Source organism: Aquarana catesbeiana, linkage group LG11 (genome assembly GCF_042186555.1).
Source record: "Aquarana catesbeiana isolate 2022-GZ linkage group LG11, ASM4218655v1, whole genome shotgun sequence".
Classification (NCBI taxonomy): domain Eukaryota; kingdom Metazoa; phylum Chordata; class Amphibia; order Anura; family Ranidae; genus Aquarana; species Aquarana catesbeiana.
In genome coordinates, this window is record NC_133334.1 from 196,589,917 (window position 1) to 196,604,931 (window position 15,015).

General features: G+C 43.9%; 1 protein-coding gene across 3 annotated transcripts in view; it reads left to right on the plus strand.

Moving 5' to 3' along the window:
* PACS1 (phosphofurin acidic cluster sorting protein 1) overlaps nucleotides 1-15,015 on the plus strand; it is a 654,711-nt gene that overhangs the window by 153,053 nt on the left and 486,643 nt on the right. For all 3 annotated transcript variants that reach the window (XM_073605164.1, XM_073605165.1, XM_073605166.1), the window contains one exon: nucleotides 9,438-9,529. In XM_073605164.1, the coding sequence (XP_073461265.1) occupies nucleotides 9,438-9,529 (92 nt within the window). The remainder of the gene's footprint in view (nucleotides 1-9,437; nucleotides 9,530-15,015) is intronic.

Here is a 15,015-nt window from a genome sequence, read left to right on the forward strand (position 1 = left end):
AAGTTATCACTTCTTCTGGAGTCTTCTTCCTAAACGAGTCTTTTATCAATGACAACTTTAAAAAATATCTCATCCACCAGGACTGTCAGCGTCTTCAAAGGATTCCTTTAGTAAGCTGTAAGCCTTGGGCTCTAAGCAAAAGCCTACATCTTTTAGGAGAACTGGACCTCTGGGTCTGGAGGCAAGTCTTCTTCATAGTGAAGGGGCACCCCCACTTTGGCAGGTAAGAGGACATCTGTCGGTGTTCAAGACTGCCTGAACCCAGGAAATTACAAACAAATGGGTCTGCATTGTGATGTCCCTATGCTACAAGCTGGAGTTTTGTAGCTTTTTCTCCTGTACTTTATGCCTCACCAACAGTTTGTGTATTTTGCAGCTGGTTTTGGGGTTATTGAGGAAATGAGATACCTACATTGTGGGGTGCCTGGATGACCTGCTTCTTAGGGAGCTGAAGTCAAATGTCCAGCATACATGTCCTGGAAAGATTCTTTGGGTACTGAAACTTTAGAACTCGACCTTCATTCCGACACAACATTTGCAGTACTTGGGCCTAGTCCTCGACATGTCACAAGTGAAGGTATTGTTTCTGCTGGAGAAATGCTGTTCTCTTTGGTCCCTGGTGGAGTCCTTGAGGTAGTTGGTAAGTCACGCAATTTGAAGCCTGCATGAAGGTGCTGGGTGCATGTTGTCTCCTATGCCCAGTTTCAATATCTTGTCGCTATGGAATGAATCTCAGGAATCCCAGGACCTGCCAATGCCTCTGATTTCTAAGACCGGATTAACTCTGAAATGGTGGATATCCACACAAAAGTTACATGCTGGGAAATCCTTCCTATTGATGAATTGCAAGTCTTGACAGTGGCTACCAGCTTGTTGGGCTGCAGAGGTGTTTTGGAGAGCTTCTCTTTTCAGGGAATGTGGTCGTCAGGCTAGGGGAGGTTGCTGGTCAACCTTCTTACACATTAGGCAATTCATGGAACGCGAATCGTCCCTGCTTCCTGGTTTTAAATGTTTTAAACACAGAGGATGTGAGTATGTTTTCAACTGTACAATCTCAATAAATCTTTTGGAAAACAGTATTATGCTATGGGAGCATCTTTACTCTGCATGTGGGTGATACAAATGAATATCCAAAAGAGCAAAGCAAAGAACGGTCACTAAAGGAGTGGATCTGGAAACTACCGCACAGTGGCAAACACTGTGAAAGTGAAATACCCCTTTGAGGGGTGAATATTTCCGGTGAGTGCAATACCTTAGGGGGCACTATAAGGAGCACCAGCACAAAGGGCACACTCCTGAAGAGCACCTGTCACTTTTGTTGCAAAAGACTGTGTTACAAAAGGACTGTGTATATTAAATCAATCACCAAAGCACCAGTCACTTTAAATAAAATTGCACTTTTGTCACATTTATGCATTATCACATTGCAAGCTATTTAGCTGCATATAGCACCAGTCATTTAATTTATTTAAAGTTTGCATACTAGATGGTATAGTTACATAGTAGGTGAGGTTGAAAAAAGACACAAGTCCATCAAGTCCAACCTATGTGTGTGATTATGTGTCAGTATTACATTGTATATCCCTGTATGTTGCGGTCATTCAGGTGCTTATCTAATAGTTTCTTGAAGCTATCAATGCTCCCCGCTGAGACCACCGCCTGTGGAAGGGAATTCCACATCCTTGCCGCTCTTACAGTAAAGAACCCTCTACGTAGTTTAAGGTTAAACCTCTTTTCTTCTAATTTTAATGAGTGGCCACGAGTCTTGTTAAACTCTCTTCTGCGAAAAAGTTTTAACCCTATTGTGGGGTCACCAGTCCGGTATTTGTAAAGTGAAATCATATCCCCTCTCAAGCGTCTCTTCTCCAGAGAGAATAAGTTCAGTGCTTGCAACCTTTCCTCATAACTAAGATCCTCCAGACCCTTTATTAGCTGTGTTGCCCTTCTTTGTACTCGCTCCATTTCCAGTACATCCTTCGTGAGGACTGGTGCCCAGAACTGGACCGCATACTCTAGGTGCGGCCGGACCAGAGTCTTGTAGAGCGGGAGAATTATCGTTTTATCTCCTGGAGTTGATCCCCCTTTTAATGCATGCCAATATTCTGTTTGCTTTGTTAGCAGCAGCTTGGCATTGCATGCCATTGCTGAGCCGATCATCTACTAGGACCCCCAGGTCCTTTTCCATCCTAGATTCCCCCAGAGGTTCTCCCCCCAGTGTATAGATTGCATTAAATTTTTGCCACCCAAATGCATTATTTTACATTTTTCTACATTGAACCTCATTTGCCATGTAGTCGCCCACCCCATTAATTTGTTCAGGTCTTTTTGCAAGGTTTCCACGTCCTGCGGAGAAGTTATTGCCCTGCTTAGCTTAGTATCGTCTGCAAATACAGAGATTGAACTGTTTATCCCATCCTCTAGATCGTTTATGAACAAGCTTATATTATAGCTTTATAGCTTATATTAATAACTGGTTAGTGTCATTGGAGCACTCAGATTCCTGGTATAGCATTGCCTTTCAGAACAGCGCCACACCTACTGTCTCTATCCATTAGGCAATTCACCTAATGGATAGGTCTGTGTCCTGAACCAGAGATGCTTAGGTGTTTTACAGTGAATGTTGTGGGGGACTCACTGGGATCCATTTTCTATCATTTATGCCTTCCCTCCACTGCAGTTTTTTCCTTGCCTATTGTGCATAATAAAGCTGGAGAGCATTCCAGTGAATCTGATTGCACCTGCTTGGCCAAGAAGAATGTGGTATGTTGACATCGTAAATGGCTTTGCAGATGAGCCATAGGCTCTTACTGATAGGACCTGTGACAGAAAATTTCCGATCTCCCACCCTGCTTTTGGTACCTTTTTGATGGCGTGACTTTTGAAGCCCAAGTCCTGAGAGTTTTATGGCATTGTGTTGCCATCTTTTGTTCTAACCCGAAGCATCCTAAGGAGAAGTTCTGTTTCCACAGACTGATTCCCTGTTTGTTCCATGCAAGGGTCCTCACAAGGTTCAGGCTGCGTCTCTATTTCTCAGGCCTATAGTATGAAGGACAAGGTTCCTTTATTACCGGTCAAAGCCCATTCCACCAGGAGTGTCAGTGCTTCCTGTTAAAGTATAAATAAAGTACATGTTTGTCTTTATTGGATGTTGTACAGGCAGCTGGTTTTCATAAAAAAACAGGAAAATTATGTAACTTCCAGGACTTGCCTGAATAGTATCCTGACATAATCATAGAATGGTTTAAATAATTTAGAGAGGGGGGCGTGGCCAGGCAGCGGATGTAGCCGGACGCACCTTCAGTTCTTTTCGCGGAAACTCCGCCATATCATCCTGAAAATTCACCTCACGGACCCACAAACAAGACTGGCTGGCTGTCGGAAGGTACCCCGAATGCTAAATTGCTCCTAACGGCCTGATTACCGGCCGATGTCAGCCGCAAAGAAGCAGAACATGGCCACGGACAGCATGGCCCAAAATGGCGCACAGGCACAACGCTCTGCTATGGAGCTCCACAGAGAAGCAGCAGAAAAGCTGTTCTTTAGGTCCCTTGTCACAGATCCAGCCCTTTCATCTGGCACACCGGAGGATTCGTCTGTAGGTGTATCCGAAGCAGATGACACGGTACCTTTGGAGGATGCCAATGGATCAGGGCTTGCCTGGGACACAGTGAGTACTCCAGAGGATGGCTCTGCTAGGCCTTATATCTCAGCCAGCCCTTCTGCTGACAATGAACACTCACTTAGAGACATTTTTGCAGCAGTGAATACATGCAACGCTTCTCTGACAGCTCTCACAGTTGAGATAAAAGGGGTAAAAGCTGAAATCTCCTTTCTGTGACAAGACACACAAAAGCTTAGGGAGAGAACCTCTGCACTAGAAGGGAGTGTCAGTTCCATGGAAGATGATATGGCACCCATGCAGAGGGATCTTAACTACAATAATCTTCTCACACAACACTCCTCCCGTTTAGAGGAATTAGAGAATAGAATGAGAAGAAACAATATCAGAGCGATTGGGCTCCCTGAAAGAATAGAAGGAAAGAATTTGGTGGAGTTTATTAAAAAATGGCTTGTGGCTGCCTTTGGCAAGGTTGTGTTTACCCCCATGTTTTCTGTGGAGCGGCAAGGCCTCTGCAACCGGGAGCCCCACCAAGACCCTTTCTGTTCAAGCTCCTCTACTATAAAGACAAAGATGCAATACTACACAGTGCCAGGATTAAACCAGAGGCCCTAAAAATTGACAATACCAAAATATCCTTTTTTCCAGATTTTTCAGCTGACCTGCAAAGGCAGCGTGCAAAGTTTATGGATGTAAAAAAAATGCCTTAGATCTCTGGATTTAAAGTACGCTATGCTGTATCCTGCCCGCCTAAGGGTAGAGGCACTGGGCTCAGTGCAATTCTTTGATTTACCATCTGCGGCTGCACAATGGTTGGACCGGGAAGAACAATTGATTCGGGAAGCTCGCAACCGACGTCCTAACCCTCCTGACGGGTGAAGTATAACTTTGACAAGCATCCTATTGTTCTTACATTTACATATGCCAAGGCGGAGAAAGCTGTTGATGTATAGACCTATATTTACCACCAGGGCTACTTGTTCTTGCTGTTAAGACACTGAAGTGAGCTTCCACTGTTGCCCCCAAGATGGTCTGGTCCAGACCTCCCACTGCCTTTTGGCGACTCAGTTTGGCCATGTTGGCCAGTTACTACTTTTTTTTTTTTGGTTCCACCACCGCGGAGTCTCCACCGGTACCACCCCCTTTGCTTTGTACGGTTCCCAATATTTGCATTACTAGCATGTGCTCCCTCTCATTGCTACTTCGCCCATTGAAACTGCAGATACTTAATCGCTGCTCCCCCTCAGGTCACTGGAGAAAGATTTTCCTCTCATTTTGCCCTTACCTTTTTGCTCTCTAGTCACACTGCATTATTATCTGAAATTATCCTTGTTATTAATGTTTTATTAGTGCAATGTCAAAGATAACCAGAATTTTGTCTTGGAATGTCAGGGGTGTGAATAATCCTGTTAAACGCTTGGCTGTGCTTCGCACAATTAAGCACATTAACGCGGATGTGATCTGTTTACAGGAGACTCACTTCCCCCGACTTCCACTCCTCAATTTGCTGTACGGCAGTTTTGTCATCAATACCATGCTACTTATTCTGTGTACTCGAGGGGAGCGAGTATCCTGGTGAGATGTGATATCTGTTATGGAAGTTAAAATTGATCCTGATGGCTGCTACATTTTTCTGTTATGCTTCCTATATGGGACTAAATGCATATTGGCAGGGTTGTACATTCCACCTCCATTCTCAACTAATCTCCTCAAAAAATTGGCAAACTTTATGTCCCGCTTTCCGGGCATGCCGGTCTTGGCCCTAGGGGACTTTAACAATTACATTGACCATGAAAAGGACAAGCTACATGCCCGGACAGGGGACAGGTCAGAGACGATATGGTCCTACACCATTTGCTCATCTTATATTAGAGATGGGTCTTACTGATGTCTGGAGAATGCGTAATCCAGATGCCATGGTGTATTCTTGCCAATCTGCCTCGGTAGGGGGGTTATCTAGAATTGATTTGGGGCTAGGGAATGACTCTCTTTTACCATTGGTTGAATCCTCGCAATGTCACCCCAGACAGGTGTCAGATCACTCCCCACTCTTGATAGATTTACAGATGGGGGCGGTTAAAGGTAATACCCTCTGGAAACTCAACCCCTTCTGGTTATCACTTATTCCAGACCCTGACCGGATACCAGAACTTCTCACGCATTTTTTCAAACATAATATAGACTACAAAAATAGGTATAGTGTGGGAAACAGCAAAGGCATATTTACGCGGACAGTTTATTAAAGTGATATCCCAGATTAAAACTTCTACTAAAAAATGGGAGCTATCAGTCTTAGAGGAAGCACAGCGCTCAGAGGTAAGATATGTAGCTGACCCCTCTGATGACACAAAGGACATGGTTGGCTGCTCAATCCATGCTTAGGGATTTATCTCTACAGCTGGCAGAAAACAAAAGATTTTTTCTACAGCATTATCACTTCAAGGAAGGGGAAAATACAGGACATATGTTAGCAATGCTGGCCAAATCGCAACAATCTTCCACACATATAGGGGCAGTGAGTGACGCACAGGGGGTACCATGTTATACCACTAAAGCCATCATAGATGTTTTTAAACAATTCTTTCAAGATGTTTATTCTTCTAAAGTCCAACCCTCACAAGACGATATCTGCTTGTTTTTAGACAAATATCCCATACCTTGCTTGCCTGACTCAGATTCAGCCCTGCTTAACGCTCCTTTGATGGAAAACGACTTGTTAGAAGCACTAGCTCATGCACAAAACGTCCGAGTTCCTGGGGCTGATGGGATTCCGTCGGAAGTGTATAAGCGTTATACTGCGCAACTTATCCCAACCCTTCTAAAAGTGTATAATGAAGCTTTTGAGACAGGGACTTTACCTCGATCTATGAACGAAGCCCTTATAGTAGTATTGTTGAAGCCCGGTAAGGATGCCCTATCACCAGATTCGTACAGGCCTATATCGCTGCTTACATTTGATATCCAGCTGTTGGCCAGGGTCCTGGCGAACAGACTGGCCAAATGTATTCAACAGGTGATCCACAAAGATCAATCCGACTTCATTCCGACAAGATCCACATCACAAAACCTGCGTAGATTATTTCTAAATCTACAGATCCCCACTGACAACCCAGGTAATAGGGCCATCTTCTCTTTGGGCGCAGCCAAAGCGTTCAATAGCGTTGAATGGCCCTATCTATGGGAGGTGTTGACCAGATTTGGGGTAGGTGTATCCTTTTTAAAATGGGTTCAGTTGCTATATAGCTCACCATCAGCAAGAATGCGTATTAACGGAGATGTATCCGATTCCTTCAGGCTTCATAGAGGCACACGGCAGGGGTGCCCATTGTCACCCCTGTTTGCCCTTGCCCCCTAGAACCTCTGGCCATACATATCAGAGCTGCACAGAATATTACAGGATTTCAACTGGGGGTCTAGACAAGATGTTGTATCTTTATACGCAGACGACACACTGATTTACTTAGGAGGCACTGACAGCTCTTTGAGGAATGTGATGAACCTGATAGCTGATTTTGGTAAGGTGTCGGGTTTTAGCATTGTCTACATATTTCACAACTCCCCTATATGGATAACACATAAATGGTTCTCCCAAATGGATGCTCAATTCAGAGATCTAATTTGAGGTAACAAACCTGCGCAAATTAGTCTGAGCTCTTTACCATTAGCTAAAGATCAGGGTGGCATGGCATTACCGCATGCCAGATTCTATTTTATAGCCTCACAGCTACAACACCTAGGCAACTGGGGGGGAGTAGACACACCAGACCCAATCAGATTCTTGCTGATACCCAAGGAATCCGGTCTTACAGCTCTGGCCCATTTAGAAGCAGGACTCACACATTTGCCAAACACCCTCCCCACAATTATGTTTTTAAACACATTATGGACATATACTAGGTCTCTTCTTAAAATAAAAGGGATATGCCCCTTTTCTACCATATGGAGAAATAAATATTTCAAGGAACTTCTCAAGCTTGAGGATCTTCGCCATTGGGAGGAAGCAGGCATTCCATACATTACACAATTGTACACTGGATCCATACTTAAATCCTTTGCAGATCTCAGAGAGGAGTTCTCCCTTCACAAGAATCAGTTCTATAAGTATCTCCAATTGAGACATGCAATCCAATGTGAGAGTAGAATGTCTCTACTTGTACAGACGGTACACCCCTTGATGAGTGATGTATTGTTGACAGATGAGAGGAAAGGTATGATATCAAGGGTATACACTAGACTACTTGGCTTCACACATGAAGCTGGGACGCTCCCTTGCAGAAGGGGGTGGGAGCGAGATTTGGGACCTATAGATGGAGATACTTGGGAGTTATGTCTGACATCTGCGCCCTTGGTATCAGTATCTGCATCGCAGAGACTATCCCATTTATATCTATTACACAGGGTATACAGAACACCAGTTAAATTACACAGGTGGGGATTTAGAGAAACCCTGTTATGCCCAAAATGTGATAGCCATAATGGGGATTTATTACACATGTGGAAGTGCCCAAAGCTCTTCAGATATTGGCAATACGTTCTTAATACCATCTCGCAAGTCTACCAGTTCCCAATTCTGCAGTATCTGATTGTGTGCCTACTGGGTGCCTTGGAGATACCCTCACTCTCACCAAACGGTCATATTGCTGTTCTGCGTCTATTCTATATATCTCGTAAGGCAATTGCTAGGCTTTGGATAACTCCGAGGGTACCTACGGGAGGACAGTGGGTGGAACTGGTGAATAGGTTGCTAATACGGGAGAAACTTGCCTATCAACACAGTAATGTCCTGAAGAAATTCTACTTAATATGGCAACCATGGTTAGATACTCCAGGTTTGGGACCGAGTCAGTTAGTGATGGACAGACTTCTGCAAATGTAAATGTGAGGGTGGAAGTATTCGGGTATACTATATTCCTGGATATAAAATATGTCTAGGGTGGGTTGGGGGAGATGCTGTGGTGGATGTATCATACACTTAAAAAGGTTTTGACTGTTTAGTTAACCTTATATCCTATAGGGACGTGATTGTTTGTTTTATTTTTCCTTCCTTTTTTCTTGGGTACAATAAACTTTACGTCTGTTACTTGCTCTTTCATACACACAGGATGTACAGGTCAGTTAATGATATTTGGATCTAATCTAGGTCAAGCAACACAATATAATAACTTGCTTACATGTTTATTGTAGTTTAAACTATCATATACTTGCAAATGTACAACTTAACAGAATGTAATGGATGTTGCATCTGAATTTTCTTGCTGCCTATGTCTTATTCTGACTGTATGTATACTTATTAGTTATTCTACAAATAAACACGTTTTTGATTAAAAAAAATAATTTAGAGAGTTCACTAATCTAATCTGATACTCTCTAATTGGACTAAGACAAGCCGTACTGTAGATGACTGGCTCGATTCCCCCATTAGCACTGAATGTCTCCTGCAGTGCTATTGTGGCATCGCCAGCAGGGGGGCGAGGGGAGCCTTCCCGGCTGGCCAAATGCGATAATACCTGCTATAGCCACTGGCAGTATTTGCAAGTAGAAAAATCTGACCGGCTGGTTTTTACAAGTTGATCAATGGATCGACTTGGGTACAATCTGCCTGCCCATAAGAGGATCGAAATTCAGCTAGTCCTTGCTGAACCAAATGAATTTTGATCTATGTGTGGCTGGCTTAATAAGCACTCCTTTTTTGCAAAACACAATATGACAAGAACAATGTCTGTCCTTTTTTGGTGGCCTCAGCTTAAAATGGGCAGGGGGTGGGGGAAGCACAATTTGATCATTTATTTTTTTTAAGCAAAGTTCATTATGTTCACAGATCGTTCCCCAGATATTGAGAATTATTCAGAAGATGAAGATGAAAGTTTTTCTTCAGAGCAAGAGGGTAGTGATGACCCACTCCATGGTCAGGTAACTTCTATATTCTCCTGTACAGAAACTTTTTACATGTGTATGTCAAAATAATTAATACATTTTCATAATGTATTAATATTATATTTTCTAGTGTGTAAGTATTACAAAAATTAAATCGGTTTGTGTACTTACCTTTTTTTTGAGGAAGAGACCTCAGTGGTTTTGAAAGTTTGCAGTTTTTTTAATCTACTATGTCTTAAAGTAGAACCAATGACAATTTTTTTTTTCATTTTGGATGGAATAAGGTAGGTTTATAACTGTAATTTGGTGGGCAGTTTTTTTATATATAAAAAAAAAAAAATGTAGGTTTCTTTTGAAATGCACGTTGTATGTCCTTTTGCGGGTACGATGGGTTGAATATCTCTATTCCTAGCTGTATCTGAGTGACATGAATATTAAAGGATAAGTTCACTTTTTGTAACATGTTACACCCATATTCAGGGTGTAACATGTTACAAATCCCCCGGCTCCCAGTTGGGACAAGCGGCCGGGAGGGGTTCTGAGCCCTGCCCCCAAGCTCTCTGTTTTACACTCTACCTCTCGGCCACCATCATTCATTCACAGAGTTTTGTGAATAGAAGACTACAAGGTCCAGCAGACTTTGAGGCTGTCAGCTTGTAGTTATTAAAGTGGTTGTAATCCGCTGGTGATAAAAAAAAAAAAAAAAAATCCCTGCAAGGCAATGTCAGAATGTGCTAGTATGCATCACATACTAGCACATTATGATAGACTTACCTTCGAACAAAGCCCTCCAGTGCTGCGATGTCAACTCTGAGGTGGCTGGCATCTTCCCCCGGTCCTTCTGGGTTTGTGGCCTCTGGCTACATGAGCTGCCATTTCCAGCACAGGCTCTGTAAGCCTGACCTACAGAGCGCATGCATCGGTGATATCACCGGCGGCATGCATTCTGAATATCTTTTTAAACTGTGCAAGTCTTATTATAGGCTTGCCCGTATGTACAAGATAAGTGGTAGTACTGAGTTTACTACCACTTTAATGAACTACCATGGTGCAATTGAGCGCTATGGTAGTTCATTGATGCTTCCTGTTCGTGTGTAAGTGCTTGGCCGTACGATGTACGGCCAAACAGCTTACATACAGTGCCTGCAAGAGCCCTGCAGTGCACCCACGATCTATGCTCTCAATAATATATATATTTTTTTAGAAAAGATTAGAACCCCTGTCAGTTTTTATTGCTGTCTGTGCCCCTGTTATAGACATTCACCCTCTCTTTGTCCCGTTTACCATTTATTATTGAGAGTAAAGAAAATCCCAAATTTTAGGTTGTCCTCAGAAAGATAATAGAGGGGAAATTCCAATTGGGACACTAGTTCTGGTGACCTGGGATCCAAAAGGAATTCCCTTTTTTATTTTCAGAGATTTCTTCTCACTTCCTGTTTGACTATGGGACAGAAAGTGAAGTGAAATCTCTGAAATGGGACACAAAATAAAAAAGTCTGGCAGGTTATAAGCTACCTTGCTCTATCCAAAATGAAAACAATCTTTGCCTACAGTTCTACTTTAACTTAGATGAGTGAAAATCCCCAATTCTGCTGCTGTTTAATTTTTGAACTTGCAATCTACCATTAAAACCTTAAGGCCACTTTCAAACTGAAGTGGCAGGTCCATTAGTGGTAAAGCGCCACTAGTTTTAGAAGGGGTTAATAGCGCCCGCTAACGCTGCTTTCAAAGCGCTGCCCAATGGGTAGAGCAGCAGGGTATAAACTGCTCCCGCACCCCCCCAAAGATGCTGCTTGCAGGTTTTTTTTTTTCTGTTCTGCAAGCGCGCTGCCCCAGTGTAAAAGCACTCGGGCTTTCACACTTGGGCTGCAGAAGAGGCATGTTACAGGCACTATTTTTAATGCAAAAGCGCATCAATGTGAAAGTGGCCTATAACAAACCTGTGCTTTCACAGCTCCACCACTGCTTTATTCAGCCACTGGAAGTGAGGAAAGTAAGCCCTGTGTAAGCTCTGAGACTCTTTTGTCAGAGCTTACAAAGGAACGAGGATTCTCTCTGCCCACCTCATCCAAACAGAGAATGCTTTGTATTCATTTAAAAAAAATACAGGACAATTCTAATTCTTTGAATGGCAGCACTGCTAAGTGAGAGACTCCTTTTGGTTATTATGCAGAAGGAAAACCACTTGGCACAAGACTCAGAAGATCCCTGCTGTCACTGCTATTACTACAGTGATTTTGCAGCTTCCACAATGATTACTCAGGCATGAGATGTGCATACTTTGGTCCAAGCTGGACTGATGTGTAACTATGCTTTAAAAATCCTGTCTAGAGTTCAACTTTATTGTTGTAAAGGTAAGTAAAGTATGTATTGTGCAATTTATTGATCATCTTAATGTAAGATATACAATTCACTTGTCACAGGACTTGCGGGCTACATGGTTTACTTTACATGTTGTGTGGATCAGATGTAAGGTTCATCCTGAATGTTGGGCATTAATTAACCGATTCAATAAAAAAAAAAAAAAAAAAAAAGCAAGACAATGTTGTCTGCAATGTACTTTATAAGGTTCTTTATGTTGTACAATCATTAAATGTAGCAGACTCAAAAAGTTAATTTCGTATCGGAGTATCTAGCTATTATTGTTACAATAAGTGTATCCAGGCTCTAGTGTGTGTGTATGCATGTAAAGATATGTACTGTTTAAAACTGAGGTGCTTATGCATGCATGTCACTCATGAGCATATAAATCATGTGCAGAAAAGTAACCAGTAGCTTGAAGAGTTAAATTTATTGCTGTTATAACAGCCATAAACTTTAATCAGATCAAGTAATACACCCGTACAATGCCTATGTGGATCTTTGGCTTTTGGAGGTGATTAAGGTATATTTTAATCATCTGGTTATCAGTAGCTCACAGTTAGGATTTATTAATCAGTCTGAAAATGTCAATTTGTGGCTGAATCAAACCACACTTACAAGACCTGGAATTTAAGGCCAGTTCAAGCGACGTTGAGTGGAAGCCATCAAGGGAAGGAAGGTTGCATTGTAATTTGCAGCTCCTGTAAACCAGTTCTGGGAAGGATCCAAAGCATGGTTCCTCTGGTTACTCTATTTTCATTCACTTTTAGGGTAGTGATGGAGATTTAATCCCTCTATTAATTTTTATATCAGGAATGAGGAGGAATGAGAACGTGATGAGCATAAGAACATGAATCTGTCCAGTGTTCTAAAATCCTAAAGCAGCACACAGACTGGGAGAGGAAAGGATCAACACTCTGAATCATTGAAACTTTGCACAGTACTGTCAGGGAACAGTTTGCATACAGGGGGCAATGTCCTCATCAGTCTGCTTTTTCTCCTTCACTATCTGATCACAGGTTAGGGGCATCGTTGGTGACCAAGCTGTACTGCTTAAATTATAGGTTTGCCTTTCAGAAAATGGTACATGTTACACCCATAATTCGGGTGTAACATGCTTTAGTCCTGCCCTATATATATATATATATATAATGTGTTTGTTAATAGTAAAGCGTATACCCCTGTATGTTGTGATCATTAAGATGCCCATCTAATAATTTTTCTCAAGTCGTCTTTTTCAGGGCAGCATCTGTGAGATGGGACTCCTCCCACCTAAAACAGGAAACACATCATCCACCATTTTAAAAAGCCGTCACATACCTCAGTTCTTGTGTTTCCCCCGGACCAACAGGAGCTACGAGCAGTTTATTTTCTTTTAGGCTCTGTGCTAGTTGCAAGGCGCCTCCCTGTCCGACTGCCTGCAAAGCCTCTAGGGATGTTAGGCAGCTTCAGGACGGGGGCAACTGGAGGACCCTCCTCTGGGTTACTCCGCCCTTTTTGCCTGAGGTTTCGCCCCCACTGGTGGTAAGAAACCATCCCCCCATCTGCAAGCATCGAAACGATGGCGCCCTGAGTGTCTCTCCCTCATTGCTGCAGGGCCAGGAGGACAGAGTGCCATTTGCTCTTTTTTCCCCCAGGCACTGGCTCCCACCTGCTGGCGGTGTCTTGCTTGTGGGATGTGGTGACATCATCACTTCCGACCGGCGCCATTTTGTTGGAGGTATGAGCGAACGTGTGGTACACCACACTTCCACTTGCGTCACTTCCAGGTGCATCCTGATTGGTTGCAGCGGGTGACATCACTTTCGGTTTTGCCAAGGCAGCGTTTTTGGAACCTGTAACATGCATCCTCAATCTCATGGAGCCAGATACCTTCTGCAGCAGGGGGGACAGAGCACGCTATCAGCAGGTATATGTCCACTCATACTGCTGATGGGGGCGGGGCTAGGGCAGGGGCAGGAAAAGCTTTTAAGGCACATGCGTTGAATGTTTGCTTGAAGCAAACCATGTCAATCGCTGCACCATCCTGCCCTGCAGAGCCTGCGAGCCAGGACCGCTCCAAGGTAAGCCAGATCATGCTGAGGCCACCTCTGTACTTACCAAACCACTATGCACATAATTCTAATTGGTAGTAGCAGCAATTTTATTTTTTCATTAATTTTTTTTAAAAGGCTAAGACGAGCGGCTTGTATTGCCTCCTTAAGCATGTGCTTCTTGTGATGGTAAAATGGCAGCCAGGGGGCGTGGCCGGGATGGCGGACTGAGCGGACGTGTATTCTGAGCTCTCCTGGAGTGTGATCCGCAAAATTCATCCGAACTGTTCCGCTGCACCGACTAAAGGAATTTTGGGCTAGGTGGATGTCTTCCAGGACTCCTGGCTACAAAAAGAGGGGTAAGAAACTGAAGTTCCCCCCCGAATACCCCAGAGGAGGAAGGCTTGTTCCCTCGCTCCACGGGTACCCTTGCGTGCCATAGTAACATGGCGTCACAGACAGACCATGAGGAGGACCCTGCTTTGGTCCCTCCGGGACTGACGGAGCTTATGGCGGCTATCAATTCCTGCCAGTCTGCTGTTACTTCTTGTCAGATCACCTTGGCTTCCAAGATCGAAGAGGTCCAGCTGAATGTGGGCATAATCAGGCAAGTTCTATATTAAATCCGCTCTCGGGTCTCTGAGACTGAATGGAGGATTGGGGAGGCAGAGGACACGAATACTGCTCATGATGCCTCCATCCGTACCCTCCAGAAAAAGGTGAGAGCCCTGGAATATCGCGCGGAGGACGCCGAGAACTGGAGCAGGAGGAACAGCCTCAGGATCGTGGGTCTCCCGGAAGGGGTAGAGGGATGTTCCCCGGCCCTGTTTGCGGAGGAGTTGTTGCGCTCCATGCTCCCAGCTGCTCAGCTTTCCCCGTATTTCGTGGTGGAGAGGGTCCATCGTGTGCCGCCCCGGCCGGGGCCTGAGGGGTCCCCCCCTCGCACCTTTATCCTCCGTTTATTACATTTTCTGGGACAGGGACGAGTTACTCAGGGCCTCACGTGTTGCTGGCGAGCTGCCCTACAAAAATGTCAAGCTTCTACTGTTCCCGGACTATACCATGGAAACACAGCTCCAGCGCCGCTCTTTTGATACGATCAAAGCCCTGAGGAGAAGAGGAATAAAA